Genomic DNA, 22599 nt, shown 5'->3' with positions numbered 1-22599 from the left:
TCACACAATCCCAATCATAGTTCCCTAACCACCACCTTCCTTCTGCACTGGAAAACTAAACATCTTCAAGATTTTTTGGAAATATCCATTTCTACAACGATCAATATTAAAAATATACTGATAAACCCTAATAATATACATATACATGTTGTCGTGTTTTTTCTATATCGATAATATATTATATTCTATTGTACTATTTTATTTTTATTTTTATTTTTATTTACTTTTAATGAATGAATTCATTTTTATATATATTTAATGTTAATCACACTTTGATTAGTTCATTAATAATTAAGTGGGAATGGTCATCATCATGGTTTCCCTAAAGACGTTAAAATAATATACACTGTATCTCTGGTGTTTTTATTGTTTTTGTTTTTTTTGCTTTTTCGCTTGCATGTTTGATTATTTGAATTTTCTTGATCTCTGCTCATTTGTTAGTCACTTGATCATTTCTCTTTCGTAGTCATTGTTTTAACTAAAAACAAAAAAAAATTGAAATGAAATGAATTGATTGATCACCTTTGGTTTAAGGCACCACGACATTAACAAAACAGTTATAATAAAAGTCCTTCAAGTTTAAAAGTTTTCGTTGATAACGCGCTTTTGATCCTCAGTTAAAGATGTTGGGTATCCAACTTTAAACTTAACTATCATGTCACCTCTTTGACCAACTGATTTTGATATCGGCATACCTTGACCTGGATATGTCGTACATTCAGATGGTTGGACAGGTTGGACTCTGGAGATCGGTAACGTCTTACCATCAATTGTCTTTATAGTTTTTTGGAATCCCAATAAGGATTCTTTGAATGTTAACGGTAGAGTGTATATTAAATTATCTTCATCTCTTTTGAAGTTTGTGTTAGGTTTCTCCTTTAGAATAAATTGTAAAGTTTTTCTGCCTCCAGTGGATGGATTATAATCACCTTGGTTTTTATAAGTAATCTTAGTACCAGCTTTCCACCCCGCTTTTAATGCAATTTCAATTTGTGCCTTTTCAGCTTCACCATTTGGTCCTTTTCTACCAATTTTGAAAGTTTTCTTTTTGCCTTCAAATAGATCTTCTAAACTGACAGGCAAGTCAACTTGAACAACTTCTTCAGGTTGACTTTCTCTTGGGCTACCACCAAATCCACCTGGCATTCCTCCCATGCCACCCATGCCACCACCCATGCCACCTGGCATACCACCTGGCATACCACCTGGCATACCACCCATTCCACCGAAATTGGTATAACTAGATCTAGATGATCTTGGCATGCCTCCCATGCCACTTGGCATACCACCAAAATTGAAATTAGCGTTTTGACCACCTGCATTACCACCGAAGAATTGAGAGAAAATATTGAAAGCATCATCGTTAGTGAAAGTATGAGCACCGCCACCTGGGAACCCACCAGCACCACCATTAGCAAATTGAGGAGCTTCACCTCTAGCAGCTTTCAAACCATACTGATCATAAACTTCCCTCTTTTCTGCATCACTTAAAATTTCGAAAGCTTCACTAATTTCTTTAAATTTTTCAGTATCACCAGTAGGTTTATCTGGATGATACTTTAAAGCAGCTTTTCTATAACCTTTTTTAATTTCTTGTTCATTAGCAGTAGGAGAAACGTTTAAAAGATCATATAAACCTGTTTCCTTAACCATTTTTCGTTTTGTTTTAATCTGTTATGTAATCGATGCACGTAAGTTTTAACTTATCAAATAGGAAAAATTGAACTATATTATTTCTTTTGAATTGTTTGCAGTCCTAGATATTGGGTATTATCAAATTGAGTAATCTTTAAAAATAAGCAACAATTAAATACCTTAATAAAATTTATTATTCACGAATATTTGCCCTTGAAACAATTAACCAATTGGATTCAAAGTTATTGACAATAATACAAATCTTCAATGTTACTATTATCTTTTTAGTGTCTTGAAAATAGAAGTAAATAAAATCTTTACAATTAACAAGAAAGGATCTTATGAGAGAGAGAAAAAATTATAACAACATAGCAATAAATAATTGAATAATATAACAGTACCAATATTTTAGAAATACATATATTAGTTGTACAAACTACTCGTTTTATATATTTCAACTTCTTTAGTTTGCATTATCCTTATTTCCCAAAAATTATAGTCAAAAAAGGCATCACCGCATTTTTTCTTTTCCTCGCATACAGAAACTTCACTAAATTCTTCTAGAAGCTTCTAGAATCATTCCGAAACGAGTTTCAATCTGGAGATGCAATGCAATGCGATGAGATCAGATGAGATCAGATGAGATGTTATAACATAGCATTGTAAAGTTCAAAGTAACACTAAGATAACTCCAAGTAGCTAATAGTCTACATATCGTTGTTGATGTCAGTAACTGATAACACGTATTGAATCAACGTTATCCAATCTAATACAAACTTGGGATATTAGAAATTTAATATTAAAATTTATGTATCTTTTATTTTAATATATAAGAATATTTACAAACCAACTGTTAATTAAAAATTGTAATGCAGAGAAATTAATAGTGATCATTATTATTATCATTTATTTCATTGTTCGAGGGGAATTTTTGATTTGAATTTTATTTCATAAGTTTTTTTTTTCTGTAATAATGTTTTTTTTAATTAGATCTTAACGTTATAGGTCTTCCCATTTGTTAGATAACATGCATAAATAAGGTTAGAAGTTATTGATATAATAGCAATTAGCAACCGCCACTGTATCAAATATCTTGGTTTCTCTTTTCTTAATCGTAGTAGCAGTGATGGGACTGGTGGTGGTGGAGAAAGAAGATAAATAAATAGAAAATAAAAATATAGGAACAATAATAACAATAATAATAGTAATAATAATCGCAAACCACGCAACCATAAAACACTGAATTATGGTTGGATTAATTAAAATAAAAATGAATTGGCTTCCAACAAGAAGTATGATAAATGGTGACATATATTGTTGTAATACAACCATGGTACAACAACTTCATTAGCTTTAATAATAATTTCACTCATTGAGGAATCAGCAAATTTAGTTGAAGTCCAAGTTATTTTACTTGCGGGAAGATCTGTGAAATTAGAATAGAATTCACAATGTGACTTAAACATTCTTGATAAAATTTCACTTGGTTCAATCTTGTGATCTTCAGATCCACATACTGGGTGACTCATAATCGATAGTACTTGTTCCAAAATAAAATTTTTGATTGTTTCCTTCCTTTCTATATCAGAACAGCCTGCAAATTCTAATAAATTATCAAAATTTATTTTGTCAACTAGAATGTCCTTTGTCATATTTTCAGGATTGCAATTAGATAACTGTAATGAAAAACTTTGAGATACTCTGGTTAAAGTAACCAAAGTATTTAATAACTCAGAAAATTTCTTTGCAATCTCCAATTTCCTATCAACAATAGGCTTTGGTAAATCTGTAATGCTGTTTGCTAATACAGATGTATACTCCTTGCAAAATTGTTCTAGTCTTGATAATGTCTCCTTATTTATCTTGTTTGTGTCAACCTTTTCACTTAACATTAACTTAGTATAATATCTTAATAAAGATCTATGTGTTATCATGTCACATTCGCATATCCAATCACATAACTGATCAGAAATAAATAAATAGTACAGTTGAGATGACAGCAAGCCATTGTTATAAATTGACAAACAACTTTGAGCTTCCGCATCAAATTTCATATTGTGGATATTTTGGTGTAAAGTGTTACAATGAACGCTATAAAGCGATTCGATGGAAGATATAACATCACTATCGACATTGTTAGGAAGTTTGTCGATAGATATCTTTGGAAATTTTAGCGTAAATGAACCAGTATTGATATCCTCGAAGGCAGTTAAAGATTGAAACAAATTACTGCTGTATGGAATATCAATGCTAATTAAACTATCCTTATTCTTCATACTTCTTGAAGCACGAGCATGTCCATTAGCATCTGGGCGGAATGCTAAATCACGTTCATCATCCTCCTCGACCTCATCATCTTCAAAATTGTCATCTTCTTCGTATTGAATCTCCTCTGATAATGGAGAACCATCTTCACTATGATTCTTGTTGGAATGGTTAGTGCTAACATTGGAATCATTGTCTTCAAACATTGGAGAATTATCAGATAGGATGGAGTTTGGAGAGTGCAAGCTGCTAATTATCTTGATTTCGTTATTCAATTTTGAACGCATGCCATGAACAGGATGTGATCGTGTTTGAGAGTCAGTGTTGCATGAAGTGTTTGCACCCATGTCAGAACTTGAAGTAGCAGAATTAGTTGTACCAGCACTATTTGCTCCAGAACTGACAGATGATAACGATGAAGAAGAAGGTGACATAACGGTAGATGGTGGGTGTCCGTTATCACTAACCAACTTCAAACCACAGTAATGGTATTTAGATTTACCTCTCATACCAAGCCTTCTAGTCTTCAAGTTTGGGAATAATGAACGAATAAACTTACCCAATGAAGCTTGAGATAATGGTTTTAAAGAATTTTTGGCACAGGATGTGGCATATTGTGAGAAAATTCTACCTCTTGGAACATAACTATTTGAGTCAGCGGTACAATTTTGCATTAGCCATATGAATGCATAAACTTGTCTCTCTCTTCTTCTAACTTGTTCAGCTTGTTGAATAACAGATTTTGGATGTACAGAAGGGTTCAAATTTAAGTAATCCATTTCAGCAGATTTAACAACAGTGATATAATTAGAGATAGGCCTATCCTTGTATTTTTCTGCAATTGACTTAGCAATTAGCTCTTGAGTATTCTTACGAGAAGTTGGTGGAGAGGTTATTGGGATTCCTGAATGAATAGCAGACATGTGTGACTGATGATCAGTAGGGGATAGGATAGTGGCAGATTTTGGTAGGTAGTGTTGAGCGATCTCTTGGTGCTGGTGCATTGAAGGCATTGGATGAAAACTTTTGAAAGTCAGATCCTGTTGGTTTGCAGGTGACATCAATGGTGAGACTGCTGGATTTCCCACCAACAAGTTATTATTTGTAGGAGTGACAGCAACATTATTTGAGTCATTACTCTGCATCATTGACGGTAACAATGGTTTAGAATAATTCTGGCCTAACGATAAAGTCCTAGTGGGTTGTTGTGGGTGTTGTTGTTGCTGTTGCTGTTGCACATATTGTTGTTGAGGTTGTTGTGAGTGTTGCTGTTGTTGTTGTTGCTGCTGTTGCTGGTGACGATGGTGGTAGTTATAGGGATCAGATACCGAGATATTTGAAAAGGTTGGTAATGTTACTCTGGAATCCAATTTTCTAAAAGAATCATGGGTACCATTTGAAGTACTAAATATTCTTGCAGTTGATCTTAAATTGGTTGGTTGAGTTGTAGTAGTTGTAGTTGCAGTAGCGGACACAGGCCAGCATGCATTAGCGGTCTCTTGAGGGTAATTTGTAGTATTCATTTAAAATTTGGTAAAAATAAAAAAAGGATATAATTCCCTCTAATAAAAATGTTATTATTATTATTATTATTATTATTATATGTGCTTATAAGGTTATCGTAATGTTTTTTGACTGTTCTTTTCAATAATTATATCTTTGTTAACTTGGTAGAAACAGCAATACAGGTGAAATAATGTACTTTTGTTTAATTGATGATTGAAATAAAATATCAATAGTTTACAAGTATAGCGTCACCCTTTTAAATATAAAAAAAATGTCGTCAAGATATAATAGTTTGAAATTAACTTGATGTCTTTTCGTTTTTGTAGTTGTTCCTATAGTTCTAATTTTTTAATTTATTGTAAAATTGTATTACACAAGTAAATGTATATATATATATATATGAGGCCAAGTAAAACAGATAATATAAAGATAGTATAATTGAAATGAAAACAGTATTAATCGGAATTATAGAATACAACAAAATGATTCAAGGATTGATTCAAAAACCAAATAGGCATGTATATATATATAAATTCTGAAATCAAGATCAGAAAGTAGAAAATTGAAAAATCTAGAAACAGTTGAAATACTAAACTATGGTTAATAGTAATAGCAAAAGGCAGAAAGGGAAGAAGCAGAAGAAGAAGAAAAATTTATTAACAAGCATCAATGATAAAAAAGAAACCACTATCAACTATATTGACAGAGATATCAAGATGAATGTGGAATGAGCCACCCCAAGGACAGACAGAACCTTTAACTTAAATACTAGACACCTCATCACCATCGCTAATATTAAACATGGATCATATACAAATTTTAAATATTATTACAGAAGAGAGATAAAATAGATACTAAATTTGTTTTAATCACTAGAGAAGCATAAGCACAGATGCAAAAACCAGTATATATAATAAATAGGATCAAATTTCAAAAGTAATGTGGGTACTAACTAAGCAATTAACAAGAACAAGAGAGAGGGAGAATAGTAACAAAAAAAAAAATAGAATAAAATAAGTAAAAGAGAGTTTTTAAGCTAGTTCGAAATAGGAATTCGATTTGTAAATGAAAAATTTAAAGGTCTGTTCAGAAAGTATAGTGTGATTTCAACAATATTAGTCAAATTTACCGGATTTTTAATAATATTCAACATCATTTAGAGCTAATGATTTATAAAATTATTATTAAGTGGAAAATAGGAAAAAAAAAGTAAAAGCAAAAGCAAAAGCTAAAAAGAATAGGAGAGCTGAGTTGAGCCAAGCAAGTAGGAGAATAAGATATAACTAATAATAGTGTGATAGTTAGAACAAACGGGATGTAAATGTTTATTTTAGTAAGTTGTAAAATAAAGTCTTACTACATTTCTTAACAGTTCCAGTTAATTGGAAGAGTATATAGGATATAGCTAGTTTTCTTGAGCATTGACGTTTATTTCAGAAAGAAGGAAACTAAAAAAATAAATACATATTTTAAATTTTTCCTTTACGGATGGTTGCCATAAAAAGAATTTTAGAGTGACATATCAGTAGAAACATGAAATGAAAAGTAAAGAGATACGTTGAAATTGAAATATTCATTTCAATATTAAGTGGGATTGGATCAGATTGGTTTAAAAATAAAAGAGTCAGTGGAGGGGGGGAGCGGGGGGATGGGAGGTAGAGAGTTGCTAGCTGTTGCAGCAACGACATCGACATCGACATCGACAACGACAACGACAACGACAACGACAACGACCGATTTTGAAGAAAATTTAGTGGTTTTCTCTCTTTCTTTCAGTCCACTCCTTCAAAAGCTGTAGCCCAGTAGCGTATTGTTTGATTTATATCTAATTCTTTTTTTTTTCTTCATTTTACCTCAGTGTACTTTTCTTAGATTTTTCATTGATTCCTACAGGGGGGAGGGAGGGGGCAGAGAGAGAGATACGGAACGATAGGAGATTAATAATAAAATATTGTGTTATTATTATGGAATTAAGCATATGTTCGTTGCTTTTACTGCTCGTGTCTGTCTTTTTCTTTGATGTTCAGCCTGGGTCCAGTTTCTTTCGGAAGGAAAAATGCGTGTACCAGGGAAATGTATTCCTTTGACGGGTCTTGGGGAGCGGGCGAGTGCAGACGGGGGAAAATGGATAGGCAGGGATATTGTGGCAGTAGTGGTGGTAGATTCTGCTACAGGTGCAGGTGCAGGTGCAGGTGCAGGTGCTGGTGCGAAGGGATAGAACTAGGGTGATAATAATGCTGGAGGGAAACAAGAAAAAAAATGGTAATGGTGATGGTGATGGCGATAGTGAAAGCCAGGGAGGGTGGGGAATTATGGCAGCAAGGGGAATCAAAATATGATTCTAGCAGTAGCAACAACGGCGTAACAAAAACACAATCACAACAGTAACGTTTGTCAGATCATATACACGATTGATAAAATTATTGGACAGAGACGATTGGTACCCATGAAATAGAATGAACCCAAAGAATAAAAACAAAAGTAATGGCTTAAGAGGGGATTACGAAAGAGCGGGTGGGATGCATGAATTGAGGTTCAATATAGAAAGATGCTATCTATCTAGTTTCTTTACTAATGAGAATTGTTAATATTGATATTTTGCTGTTTTTTGTCAGTAAGTATCATAGCTCACAAAGTGTGTTTTCATAATTCTATATATGTTTAAAAATTGACGTGCTCCTCCTACTTCCTTGAGAGATGAACTATTGGTCGTGTCTTAGCCGTAGTTACCAAATCTTTATTTCTTGTTGTTAAATAGGAATGGGAAAAGACTAAGCAATAGAAAATTAGGCGGGGACGGTCTGTCAGAAAAGCGGAACAACCGAGATAAACCTATTACTATGCAAGGAAAACTCAATTAACTAAAAATGTATTAAAATTATTAATACTAATTCTTTATGTTTCCTATCCAATTCTAATTCAGTTCAATCGGATCAGACTAAATCCTATTTGTCCGAATGAAACAATGAACATGTAGATATGATTAATTAACTTCATGTCATGGGAGGGTTAGAAAGAAAAAGTGTAGGTGTTCTAAAAGATATCTCTACGAGACCAAAAACTTTTATGGGTTCATTTTTTTATTGCTTGTCTAGTTGATGTAAATAAACAATCTGATTGAATCCAAAACTGGCAGACCATTGCATTGGAAGATTTTAATTGCTTGCGTTGTGCATAAAATCAATTTTGTACTGCGCTAGGTAACGCAATGGTGAGTCTTGGTGACAGTAAAAAAATCTTTAAAAGGAAATATTAATTATAAAAAAACGTTCATGGGAAATTCAATTACTTGACAATCATGGTTATTATTACGTTACTCTGCTTGATATGCAAATATTGTGAGGACAAATTTATTTATTACGATCAATATGATAATAAAAAAATTTAAATTAATTGAATAATATCTAGTAGTATATTCCAACTTAAAAATAAATTCACCATTAATAAACTGAGGAGAGCAAAAGATATAAGTACGGTATATGTGTCTTTTATGACTTCTCTATGGCATGCAATACTTGAACTAGAATTTGATTTATTTTAACTTCTCTTGTTGTTTTATGGCCCCTATTCCAAAATAATTTTCTTGGCTAGGCATTGCTTCACTATAAATTTTAATTATTTTTATTTCCTACTTTAAAATATAGAACCTCAAGATCATAAAAAGAACATGTCGAAGACAAAAACAAGAAAAGAACAAATGTATTAATCTTACTAAAATTACAAAAAGAAGAATCACAGCCCTACGTCTGCTGATAACGACATTTCTGAAATATTACGTTAAAAAAACGAAATACCAAATTTCCGGTAACTAACCCCTAGAGAAGTGAATATAGAATTGGATTGGTTATCATCGTTGTTCCTTGAACGGCTGCCGTTATCAGACATAGAAAATGCAAAAAATTTATAATTATTATCTGACCTGAATAACCTCAAAGCACATAATCCAAAAAGGAACAATAGTTTTTTTTATTACTATTATTATTATTATTAATATCATTTCATATCTCCTAATTTCAGCCATTTTTAGATTTCTATTCGTCTTTTTTTAAATTGGCTACCTACCTTTTGATTGTGGTCTCTAGTACCTTAGCTTTTCTGTACAACTTTCTATGGTTCTCACAAGCATATTATGCATATTGCGTAAAATTTGCCAATGATATGGTGCCAGGGATGCGGTACCTCCACGTCTATCGTAACATTACCTGCCTTTTGTTTGTTTCTTTTCGAAGCAATATGGGAAAAAAAAACGAAGACCTTAGTATCCAAGCAGCAACCTTTCTTATTTTGTCGGTTTCTTCTTATTCTTCACCATCATCACCACAATCTCCCTTCCATCCCCTTCCAGTTTCTAATTCAACAAATTAAACTTCAAGAGCATTCCAGTAGATACAATATCCTTCTCTCAAGTTATCTATGTATATTGCTATCTTGTAAGGTACTTTGGATATTGCTTTCCAGCCAAGAATCTGGGTTGTGGGGTGGCTTAAAGATTAAGTTAAGAAAGAGGGAGGAAAGTACAAGCCCTTCCATATTTCACCGTTACAAAAATAGAATTTGCAATTTCTCTTTGATCCAAGTATCCAAAGTATGAGCTTTGCCTGCTAGGTTTCTCATTGATGAAATATGAGGGCCTTTTTATGTATTTTACTCTAACCATCTCCCGGCCGGTACGTTTTATTATTATTTTAGCTTGTACTCATCGCTATAGATCAAAAGGAGCTTTGGGGTCATGATAATAATTTTGTAGAATCAATCTGATTCTCAGTTTTACTTCTTTAATCCTCTCTGCTATAGAAACATTTAGCATTTCATGTTTTTCTAAATTGATTAATTAAAGAGGGGAATAGCTAATTTGCTTTTCTTCATTGCTAGCTGTCAGCGTATCTCTGCTTTCTATGACTAAAATTAACATTACTAATTTCAATGAAGAAATCGTTGTTAAAATGGGAAAATACACAGTGTTCTTTTCTAAATATGTTTTTCTCTAGTACGGATATTTCTCAGTCTTATTCTTGATTAATTCAAAATTTTTATAACAAGAGTCAGAGGAAGATGTTTATAGAATGGGTTTATTAACCGGCTGGCTACTAGATTTTTAGCCAGTTCTGCAATGTCATAAATGGCATTATTATTTGTTTTATTGTGTTTTTTTTCTTTTAGTGGGTTACTAGTACCAAAAATGGATGGTTGCCATTTCCAAAATTAATTATAACTTTGGTTTCTCCTTTCTCGATATGTTGATATTAATTCGATGCTGTCATTCTCCGTACTTTGATTTAAAATACAATAAGAGAAGCATTTCAAGGAGAAAAAAAATTTTCTTTTCTAGGGAAGCCTAAATAGAAAGTAGTTGCATCGCGATATTCTTCAATAATATATTTGGGTCAATATTTATTTTTGGAACTTACTTTCCATTTATGGTCTTAACGTTTCTAACTAATGTTATTTTTTATGTATCCTAATGGAAGGTCATAACCAAGCTATGTTCCTCCTCTGCAATAGCTTGTGTCTTAATTAGGAAACAAAATTAAGAATGATAAGAAACTCAGAGCAATGAAATATGTTTTGTGCTTTATTGCCTTCGATATTGACCCAGAAGTAAATTAATAGATCTTTAGTTACTGCTTTGAATTATGTTGGTTCGTATCAATACGATTTCGTTACTTTGAATTCTTCTTTTACTTAAATTTCTGAGATCAACACTATGAAATATAAAAATGCCTTTGCAGAGGCAAAAATTGATTGATTGGCCTATGTATTATTTTGGAATCTCAAATATAATTGGTGCTTCCTTATTGATTAGAAACTTGGATTCCACATTGAAATGTTTATTTATACTTCTTCGACATTTCCACGTGTATAAATGTTAAAATTCATGAGTTCAAAAGTTAATCTAAATGTAAATATTTGACCTCATCTATTAATATTTTAAAAATACATCAACAATTGTCATGATGATAATTATTGAGTATTTTTTTCTTTTGAGTATTTTTATTAGACATTTCTTACAGAAAATTATTTAAGTTTGGGGGAGGGAGAGTATTTGTAATTACTGTCGCAGTAAAAAAAATGACATTGGTCAATTAAAAGAAAAACGAGTTCTAATACATATTTTTAGAATATGTAGTTAAAATGTATTAGGTATAACTCAATAGTAACTTTGACTCTTAATAATTGGACCACTTTTTTTATTTTTATGTTTTTTTAATTGACAAAATCTATTTTAAGTGATGAAGGATAATTTATCTACTCCTGAATAAGGTCTCTATTATGTTGAAAATCATTTGGTTGTTATAATTTCGTAATGGAATATGATAGCTGGGTGCAGGATTTTTTTACTTCTGAAATAACGTGTCACATTCGTGAACAAGTGTCTCAGTTTCTATAAAAACCATTTTATAAAGTTTAAAATTAAACGGAAACAAGAAATGGAACCTAATATGGTAAGTCGATGAGAAATAGTAAGCAATCCCGAAAAGGAAATCCGTTGCATGTAAGGTATGATAAAAAACTGAAATAAGCGTGTCTTCAAGGTAACTTATCTAAAAACATCTTTACATAATAATGCTGCTGAGTTCATGATAAAATAGTATCTTTATCGACTTTCTAAATTGGGCATTCCTCACAAGGATATATTATCCTAATAACTCTAAGCTCATAGACAACAGTGAAATTACCCTTGGTTATGCATACATCTCTTAAGCAAATGAAATGGAATTAAATTAAACTAAAAATTTTAAATCTAGTTTCATTAAATTTACATTATTATTAGAAAATATATTTTAGTGCAGAATAATTGGTAGGAAGATGATGGATTGGCATTGCAATGCTCTCTCTCTCTCTAGGAAAAGTGGACTGAACACAATGCCCTTCAATTAATCATATGATAGAAATGAAAATACATACTTAATTACCTGCATACAGTATTCAAAAGTCTTCTACATCATTGAATAATCGGAGTTTAATTAAAGCAATATCTATTAAATATCTCTGTGCTTTTTATTAAATCTGATGCTAGTCGAAAAATATCCAACATCAAAAGAAACCTTTGTAGCTAACGTCCTGTATGGAGGTTTCTCTCATATCTAATATTAGCAAAATTTAACCGGGCAAGATATAAAATACGAAAAAGAGAAAAAGAAACGAAGAAATCGACGCTCAATTGGTAAAGATTGTCAAGTGAAGTAAGTACGACGAATTATAGTGAGCATCCACAATACAACAAAATCATTTTGTGAGAAACACCAGTGGCAAAATACAAACGACGAAATTGATTTGCATCCTATCTTTTAAGTAAAAATCAAGAGAAAACAAACAATTGCTATTAGCTATCAATTTTATTCTCTGTACGGTACCTAATTGGAGAAAGTTGCACTAAGGTAAATTGGTAAGAATTTTTTAAAAGTTCTTGGCATGTTCAAATAATCGTTTCTTATTTTTCGGATATGGAAGAGGAAAACCAAATTTTTGAATAGATATTCGTGATGGAGACGGAAGGCCGTAGTGGTTCAAAGATTCGTTTAAACTTTTGGTAAAGAACATGTGAGAACCAATTTAGGAAATAACAGGTTGGTGTTCCGATTTTTACTTCCCGTTCCCATACACAACCAGGTGGGAGAAGCTAAGTGAACTAAAATCCCATTTATCGTTACTTTTGCCTAATTTAATTATTTGTTTTCTTAATACAGCAACTTCAAAAAATATCATATAAGTGCTTTAACAATACGTTATTTTTATTTGGTGCAGTAATAGTTCATAGGTAAAAAGAAACGATTGGGTCCGATTTATTCCGGTTTTCAACAAATTTTAAACTTTTGTAATTATTGTTACCGGAATTTTATTATTCCCGGGTTTGTAGTTGTTTAGTAATTTTTATATGACGTAATTCAACTCTTGAGAGTATCAAAATTAGTTGCTGCTTATCTCTATTCATTAATGTAAAGAATTAATGTACAGTTAATGAATAAGGTTCTAACCAATGCTGCCAAGATAATTATATTCTTACATTGTTGTTTATTCGTCATTTTATGCTTCTTGTTTAGCTCATTTGAACTCACTGCAGTCGCAAGAAAACGTTTACATCCTATTTAGTAACATCTTATCACATTTAAATTACATTGCGTAAAAATCAATAAAAAGCAATTGTGAATTTATGTGCTGTGGTAGTACTTGTCCTCAGAAAATGTTGTCAAATTACATTTTAGGAAAGTATTTAGGTTAGCCATACCTACAATACCTCGTAATTTGGATAAAATGCTAGAGTCGCTCTAGCCATATGGGGGGAATAGGTTGGTACATGCATTCATTTCAACTAATGCTTTGATATTACGTCAAAATTAGATTATTTGTTAATTACTTCAATTGAACATTTTTTCAAAAGAAAACATGAAAAATATTAAAATAGCCATCCGCATATTTCCCTATTTAGAAGTTTTGGGTTTACCAATAAAATTATAATCCTTGTATACTCAACATTGGAAAAACAGAATAGCGCTGTCTTTCCTATTCGAAACATATTGAGAATAAATAAATGTTTGACATCAAAAATTAATTTGTTCGTATTTTACAAATTTTAAAATTAAAATTAATAATAATTATCCACATTTTAAATATGCTTTTAAATTTTCTTAATAATTATATCCAAAAACCAATGTGACACTATGTTTGACTATGCAAATTTGGCTACTATCGAAAACTAGCAATAGAAAAAAAGAACTTTTAAAAAACTTAAAGTTCTAAAAATTCTTATTCCGAAGAGTATCTTACCCTCATGGTTCTGCTCTTTAATGAATAAATATTAGCCTGTCGTCTACCCGAAGGTTCTTTATGGTAATTTTGGCCCTGTCAAAGTTTTGTGATTTAATTTGATTATCAAGTATCACATGATTTATGAACCAGATTTATAACTTAATTTGGTGTGGAACTGAAACTGACAGACAGGTCTGTCATTCTGATGATAATAGTTTACCTCACGAAGCTCGATTGATAATTAGCATTAATTATTCAAGTATGATTCAATCTAGGAATCAATACATATCTATTCCATGATTATTAGAGTAGTGACACTCTTTGTAATTTAATAGTAATACAACAGCTTGTAAATTCCCATTATATTTGGTTTAACTTAAAAGTAACCTGATACTGTTACTTTTATTAAATACATTTTGAGGTTTTGTAATCTTTTTGTTAAAATATTTATATTTTGTAGTCAAGAAAAATGTTTAAGAGTCTTTAGGTGTCATGAATAAAAAAATTTTCAAACCTCCAATTTAAAACAAAAAGGTATAATCTGAATTATACATACAAATGGAAAAAATGTTTAAATCATAAGTACAAATTCCACAAATATAGAGTTTACTTAAAACAGAAGTAGAAGTCTAAAAATCCTGTAGATAGAAACCCATGACTAACATATAATAAATAACTAATTACTGACCAGCTAACAATTAATGGAATGATTAAAATTCCAAGTTTAAATGAAACCAATACCAGATGTCATTAAAGAATTTTGAACATGAAATAATGGCGATTTCTATCAATACTTACTTTAGATATACATTTGATAATTTTTCAATTGTTCTTAATGATATGAATGTTCCTAAGCTTACATTTGCATATGGCTAACACACTAATCCAGAAACATAAAGAATGACCAAGAAAACAAAGAAAACTTTGAACATATGTTAATAATTCATCAAATATTATGAATTGTTTGAATTCTTTTTGTTAAATGTAAACCTCTATTTTCAATATAGGACAATAAATATGTTAACCATAACTTGTATAGCAAGACGCAAAGATTTTTTGGCCAAGTGAAACTGAAAAAAATTATATTAAATGGTTAATGTCTTGAAATATAGTAGTAATATATTTTCAATTATAATTAGAGAACATGAATCATATATCCAGGTACAATGTTTTCAGAAGTTGCACATAAATATTCAACTTGGAAACTGTGATTGAGTCCAAAATTTCTGACTTGAGTGATTTCACCTCTTTCTTTATACATAGAGATGGACGATTGGAAAACCAAAAACAGTATTCCTTATATTTATTATGATTATTTTTAATATTGGCATCGGTCCCTACAAAAAGGGATCCTTCAAGTTAGGCTTACAAGATCTAAATCTAAAATAAAAAAGTTTCATGAAGACTTACTTGTTACAAACTCTACGTCTTTTAGCGGAAAGAGGGGGGACCAGTTGATTTCTGCTGTTGAGAATATTAATAGATAGGATATACTTTATTGGAAACTGCAATTTTAAACTTGTCAACAAAATGGTTTGTTTTGGATAGACGCTTATTCTATGTCTTATTTGTAGTACCCTTTTGATAGCGAAATACTTTTCCAAAACTAAGGGAGGGTAAGATCAGTCGTTATCCGGATAATCGAAAAATACTTCTTTGGATTCGTCACGTGTATGACAAATTTTCATACACACGTGACAGAGATGTAGTTTCTTATAGAATAATCATTTTAAACGTAAATATTTTAAAGCTCATCCAAAATAAGAAATTTCATGATGAAAAAAATAAAAATTTTATAATTTATGCGATGAGATGAGCTCTCTTTCAGTTCTGTATTGCAATGTTTAATTGAACTTTACTGATTGATTATAAACTGTTGGTTAACTCATTGATTTAACTTCACCAAAATATCGTTATTTTATCTGAATATTATCAGATATTGTATTTAAAGAATAGTTTTATTGAAATAGATCAATAAATAAGAAGTTGTATTGAATTATTTCCGTGAGTATTCGCATCTCTCTCTTTTTACATTGACATCGATATATCTCATAGTTCAAATTACTTATTCTAATAATTCAAAATGTCTTCATCACAATTAAATTCCAATCCTGAAATTTTACTTCGTAAGAGAAGAAATGCTGATAGAACTAGATTAGAAAAGCAAGAACTATCAAAAGCTAGAAAGATTGAACAAGATAAAAAGAGAAGACTAAATAAAAATAAATTCGTCAGAATTGAAAAATTAGTTACAAACACTTTAGCTACTGAAAGAGAAAAGGAAAGAATCAAAAGAATTTCAAAATTAGAATTGAAAAAATCTAAAAACGAATTAGATCATTTGCCAACTGATAAAAATTTTATTTTAAAAATTACTGAAAGAGATAATTCTCAATCAGTAGATGAAGATATTAAAGTTGATGATGAAGAGGAAAACGACTTGATTAAAGAAAAAGTTATATATGATGGTGAAGAAACTTTGTTATTTGTTATAAGAGTTAAAGGTCCAAATTCTGTCAAGTTACCAAGTAAAGTTTTCAAGATTTTATCATTATTAAGATTAGTTGATGTAAATACTGGTGTTTTCATTAAATTAACTGAAAATGTTTTCCCATTATTAAAAATTATTTCACCATATGTCATTACTGGTAGACCATCATTATCATCAATTAGATCATTAATACAAAAAAGAAGTAGAATCCTAATTTCTGAAAATGATGAACAAAAAGAAGTTATCTTAAATGATAATAATGTCATTGAAGATAAATTAGGTTCTGAAGGTATTATCTGTATGGAAGATATAATTCACGAAATCTCAACCTTAGGTGATTCATTCCAAACTGTTAATTTTTTCCTGCAACCATTTAGATTGAGTAGAGAAGTCTCAGGTTTTTCAGCACTAAGTAAATTGAATAAACTAAAGCAAAAAGAAGACCAATCTAAACTAAGTCAATCCTCAAATTCATCTACAGCTCCAATTGTCCAAGTTGATATCGATGCATTGATTAGTAAATTAAACTAATATGTTTAATACTTTAATCTAATAAAGACCATTAAATAAATACTTAAACATTCATTGCCATCAAGGCAGAAAAAGAAAAAAAGATATTATAAATTTGTTTGTACATTATTATACTAAGTATACTTTTATAAAAAATTAATATTTGAATCGAAAGTGACTTATTAGTTTCAAAACTGTCGTATAAACTAGAAACTACCCTACCTTGCTTCCTTATACTCCTTCTCCTCCTCTCTTCCTACCAGGTGTCACTTACCAGTTCCAGATATTCTGATATCGACTCTCTATCTATCTATCTATCTATCTATCTACTCACGCCAGAAAACATATATTTCCAACTCAATTTTATGTAAACAAGAGTTCATGTATCTTTTCAATTGACACTACATACATTTTTCCATTACTAGGTGAACTGTCCCCTTTGGTAGTTAGAGTTGTCAAACTAATTGGGACTGGTTATTATCGATAAAAATCCTTTTTAAAGGAAAATCGATAGACAGCTAAGACAAGGAAGGACAAGACAAGGAAAGACAAGACAAGACGAGACAAGACAATACAAGACAAACCACATCTGAGTAAGAGACATAAGGTTCCTTTCGGATATCCCTTCCCTCTTTCCCCATCCTACTTTTCAGTTTCGAATTTAGAGGTCGAGTTTTTATGCGACATTTCTTTAGACTTTTCATGTTTCGAACGATAATTTCGAAACTGGATTAATTAACCATTTTACTTATTTAAAGAATGTTGTAAATAAAGAGACTACATTTTTAGAATCATTCTTATATATGATGAATTTTGTAATTGAATTTAGTTTATTTAAATTAAGACCTGTAACAATTGTTACATGTAGAGCTTGAATAGCAAGTAAGGCTAAAATATCTACATTATTTGGAGGTGGTGATAATCATTGAGGGTGTGTAATATTAATTGGAAAAGCGTCTCATTTTTGTTCAAAATTTCTGTCAGCTTTGAATGATAGAAACAAAAATTGAGGTTTATATTTAAGTTTCCTTTATTACAACCTATATGCTCTATCTTATTTTTAATTTATTTGACTTAATTCAGCTGTTAGAGTACAATTTACTTCAATTGAATTTATAATATTAATACAAAGATATTGAGGTGTTAAGATAAAATTCTTAGGTTTAAGGGTATTTTTATCTTTTTTTATTCAACTTTTTTTTTGGACTACTATTTATTTAGTTATCTATTCCTATTTACACTTCTAATTGTCTTGTAAAGCTTTGAATGTTTGGTTTGAAATTAACACGTAAGGACAATTACTCACCAAAGAGTCCTGTATCAGTTTCAGATATTTCGACTCCATCAGCGAGGTTTAGCGATGATTCAAAAAGCTCAAAAAATTCATCTCCAAGGAAACATAAGGATCATCATGGTTCGAAGATTACCACTCCAACAAATGGCAACAAAAATTCAAACCATGGCGTAAAAGATTTGTCTTCTCCAGAAAAGGTAATAAAAGCATTACATTCTCATACTTCAACTTCATCAAAGGGTCTATCTTATTCAAAAGGTGATTTCTTTTATGTAATTAGTGAAACTGAAAGGTCTTACAAAGCAACAAATCCAATTACTGGTTTAATTGGTAAAGTTTCAAAAAAAGATTTTGAGGTGTTTAATAGGACAAGACCTTTATCGCCTTCAATAACAAACACTAGTCTGAAATCTTCAGTTTCAGATTCGGATTCTTATGATGATGATAGTCTAAAATTTGGTTCATTATCCGGTATTGTACTTTATGACTTCAAGCCTGAAAGACCCGATGAGCTTGAAGCAAATGCTGGTGATAAAATTACTATTTATGCTCATCATAATGATGAATGGTTCATTGCCAGTCATACAGACAGCTCAGGCAAACCTTATTTAATACCAATTGATTTTGTTAGTATCATTGATCCAATAACTGGCTATGCTAGTAGCTCAACCATTAAAAATGATATAGAATCAGTAAACTTACCAACTGTGGAAGTGTGGAAGAAGGGAGTACTGCAAGTTCAATCAAGAAGTACAAGCATGATTTCTGAGGATGAACATTCCGTTATGAGTTCAGATTATGATGGTATGTATTCCACTGGTGTTGAATCTGTTAGTTACGAGGGGGATTATTATTGGTTCCAAGTTAGATGCGAACTTTATAGCGGTAAAGTGAGAACGTTGAAAAGAACTTATGATGATTGCTATAAATTCTATAGAAGGTTGACTGATTTGTTTCCATCAGAAGCAGGAGCTATAATTGATTCGAATGGTAAAAGATCAAAAAGGATTTTGCCTATTTTACCTAGACGTGTGAATGACTTAAATGAAGCGATGGCATTCCAAATCAAAGACCAGCTCAATGAATTTATGAATGAATTGGTGAATTTACCTGATAGGATTACCACGTCTTCAGTTGTTACATCATTTTTTAAAATAAAGAATAATGGATTTGATGAGGAAAAGGTTTTACGTAAAATTGATAAGCCATCAAAATCAAGGAGATCGATTGCTTCAAACAGGGAAAGTAAAGATTATTTAAAATTTCAAAATAGCGCCAGAACAGTCTCGAATTTTTTATCTAAACATAAGAGACAAATATCTGACGCAATGAAAATTGAGGACACTGAAAATATTTTGACTGGGGAAGATTTAAGATTATTTGAAAGACTCTCAACAGTTAGTATATCGACTAGTGGATCAGACGCTCATAGGAACCCAGCAAATGAAGGAAAGCAAAGGATAAAGATATATTATAATGATGATATTTTTGCCCTTCGATTAAGTCCTGATACTAAGTTATCAGATTTAACTGAGGAAATAAAAAGGAGAATTGAGAAAGGACCTTTTATCTTAAAAGTAAAATCACAAGATTCAGACGGTGAAAAGATTGATACTGATCAGAAGGTAAAAAAAGCCATTGAAAACAAGGCAAGAATAGTGGTTCGTGGAATTTGAGTTATATAATATGGGGAAAATTATGATTATTAGAGCGAACTTTATTTCATAACATCAATTTATCATATGCTTTAAGTAAATACAATATATAACTGTAACATTAAAAATGCATAACTAAGTACGTGAAAGGTATTCGACAATATTTAAGATATTTTTCTTAGAATTTTCATTCACTTCAGGGATATATCCATCATTCATTATCATTTGAGAGATATTTTTGATAGCCTCTGAAGTGTATGCAATTGAATAACTTTTATTCTCTAGATAATCCACTGCTTCTTTTTTAATGTCAAAGTCCATCGTTTTCGATTTAATAATGTCTACTAATTTTCTGTCTTTGCCTTCTTTTAATTCAAATTTGACACCATGAATAATTGGAAATGAAAGTTTGCCTTCTGATATATCCTCAGCATAACCTTTTTTTTCAATCATATTTTGATCTGTTAAATTTTGTAAGTCATCTCTAACTTGGTATAAAATTCCCAATAAATTTGCCAAAGGTACCAAAGATTTCGAATCCTTTGAATTTCCATTCAAGGTTTCCATGATTCTGACCGCTAGTCTGAATAATCCACCTGTTTTATTCATAACCATATTAAAATACATATCTTCATCAGGTATTATTTCAGGGAAGGTATCTCTCCAATATATATCTAATGCTTGTCCTCTGTGTAAATTTATCAATTCTTCATTAAATATAATCATCAATTCTTTCAATAATACATTATGATCAATCTGCGGTGAATCCTTTATATGTAATTTTGAAATATCTTGGAGAACTTCCATAGCTTTAAAATACATATAATTAGCAGAGTTAATTGTCATCGGTATACCATATTTTAAATGTGCAGTTTCCATACCTCTTCTAATAACTGAATTATCTTCAATATCATCGATTAATAAGCTTGCAGTATGTAAAATTCCAACTAATTTATCAATCAACAATATTTGTTCTTCATCAAGACCATAGAATTGATTAAATGTTTTAACTAGTAATGATCTGAAATTCTTACCAGGTTGTTGTGCTAAATAATTATACGGTGACTGAACTATATCTTCATAGTCACTTGACCATATTGGTTTGCCTTCAACTAAAGTTTTAATATCTACCATTAAGAAGAATCAATAATTAGATATCTATGTTTTATATATCCCTGCTTAACCTTTTATGTGTATAAAGTCTTATTATCAATAAATAAGATCAAGGAGTAATATGTCCATTTATAAATACATGTACCTATTGTCATTAGTGACACTTTCTGAAATCAAATTCAGTTTCGAAACTCGAAATATCTTTTCTTTTAAGTATTCGATTCGATGTTTTAAAGGTTTCCCTTTCTCGTAAAGGTGAGAGTGAAAAAAAGAATCACGTGATTTTGGTGATTTTTAAAATTGGGCGTATAACGAACTAACTTTAGCAATTAGAAATAGGTTTGTTATATATCAATGTTAATGGTCAACGATTGAAGGTTAAGGAAAGAGTATTGGATTGAAATATTAATTGTGGTTGTGATTGCGATCGTAATTATAACCCAGACTGTTGCTTACAGGAGGATAAGTTTAGTCGAAGTTTGCAAGGAGCCAAAAGGGTTTTTTTTTTGAGTTTGTTACAAGGAAGTGTGATCGATTGATTTATCGGGCTAATAATTTAGTTTACAATGGATGCTATTGTACAACACATCTTTGGTGATATACCTTTAGTGACAAAAATATGGACTATTGGCTGTTTAATAGAATCTATTATGATTAAAGCAGGTGCAATGGATAGGATGAAATTATTGTATAGTTTTGATCTTGTTTTCAAAAAGGGCCAATTCGAAAGAATTATTTTTTCATTATTTGACTATGGTGATTTTGCAATATCATCATTGGTGAACTTGTATTTTAGTACTTTACAATTATCAGATTTAGAAAATTCGTTCAATAATATTAGAAGATATCTATGGGTCACTTTCTTGATGACGTTAATGATAATATATATGACAATATTTACTCCGCCGGTTTATTCCTTAGGCACAATATTACATGATAATTTAACTTATTATCAATTACAAAAGAATGGAAATAGATTAAATTTACAACTATTAGGTGGCATTAACATTTCACCAATGTTAATACCTTTATACACCAATATGATAATGTATTTTGCTTATGACAAAAGTTTAGCACAGGTTACAATGATGTTTTTACCAGGCCATATTGTATATTATACCGATTGTGTTTTGAGTAAATTATATGATATAGATTTATTAAAGACTCCATATGATTGGTGGCAACTGGTACACACCACAACTGAAACTACAAGAGTTGATAATACTACTGGAGAAACCGAAAATGATTAATGGTACTCACAGAATGAACACCCCTTTTTTATTCTCAATTGGAATTTGAGATTTGACGAAGTTTATATAAAAGGATTGATATCCTGAAATATTTTTAAGTCAGATGAAATTCTTAGAATTAGAAAAAATGGG

At 30.8% G+C, this 22599-nt stretch overlaps 6 protein-coding genes across 6 annotated transcripts; 3 read left to right on the top strand and 3 right to left on the bottom strand.

The window, feature by feature from the left end:
- Positions 1-579: 579 nt before the first annotated feature.
- Positions 580-1653, bottom strand: SIS1 (type II HSP40 co-chaperone SIS1; the record flags this gene model as incomplete). The annotated part of the gene is made up of 1 exon (XM_001643172.1): positions 580-1653. The coding sequence occupies one exon, from the start codon at positions 1651-1653 to the stop codon at positions 580-582; it is 1074 nt and encodes a 357-aa protein (XP_001643222.1).
- Positions 1654-2894: 1241 nt separating this feature from the next.
- RFX1 (Rfx1p) lies at positions 2895-5423 on the bottom strand (the record flags this gene model as incomplete). Its single annotated transcript, XM_001643171.1, has 1 exon — positions 2895-5423. One exon carries the CDS (start codon positions 5421-5423, stop codon positions 2895-2897), a length of 2529 nt encoding a protein of 842 aa, XP_001643221.1.
- A 10814-nt stretch (positions 5424-16237) lies between these two features.
- On the top strand, positions 16238-17176 carry RLP7 (Rlp7p; the record flags this gene model as incomplete). Its single annotated transcript, XM_001643170.1, has 1 exon — positions 16238-17176. One exon carries the CDS (start codon positions 16238-16240, stop codon positions 17174-17176), a length of 939 nt encoding a protein of 312 aa, XP_001643220.1.
- Positions 17177-18421: 1245 nt separating this feature from the next.
- Kpol_457p12 (uncharacterized protein) lies at positions 18422-20125 on the top strand (the record flags this gene model as incomplete). Its single annotated transcript, XM_001643169.1, has 1 exon — positions 18422-20125. The coding sequence occupies one exon, from the start codon at positions 18422-18424 to the stop codon at positions 20123-20125; it is 1704 nt and encodes a 567-aa protein (XP_001643219.1).
- A 114-nt stretch (positions 20126-20239) lies between these two features.
- BTS1 (farnesyltranstransferase) lies at positions 20240-21238 on the bottom strand (the record flags this gene model as incomplete). The annotated part of the gene is made up of 1 exon (XM_001643168.1): positions 20240-21238. One exon carries the CDS (start codon positions 21236-21238, stop codon positions 20240-20242), a length of 999 nt encoding a protein of 332 aa, XP_001643218.1.
- A 545-nt stretch (positions 21239-21783) lies between these two features.
- DER1 (derlin) lies at positions 21784-22467 on the top strand (the record flags this gene model as incomplete). Its single annotated transcript, XM_001643167.1, has 1 exon — positions 21784-22467. The coding sequence occupies one exon, from the start codon at positions 21784-21786 to the stop codon at positions 22465-22467; it is 684 nt and encodes a 227-aa protein (XP_001643217.1).
- Between the last annotated feature and the right edge of the window lie 132 nt (positions 22468-22599).

The sequence above is a fragment of the Vanderwaltozyma polyspora genome, genomic scaffold, assembly GCF_000150035.1.
Source record: "Vanderwaltozyma polyspora DSM 70294 KpolScaffold457 genomic scaffold, whole genome shotgun sequence".
Classification (NCBI taxonomy): domain Eukaryota; kingdom Fungi; phylum Ascomycota; class Saccharomycetes; order Saccharomycetales; family Saccharomycetaceae; genus Vanderwaltozyma; species Vanderwaltozyma polyspora.
This window is presented reverse-complemented; position numbering and strand designations above follow the sequence as displayed.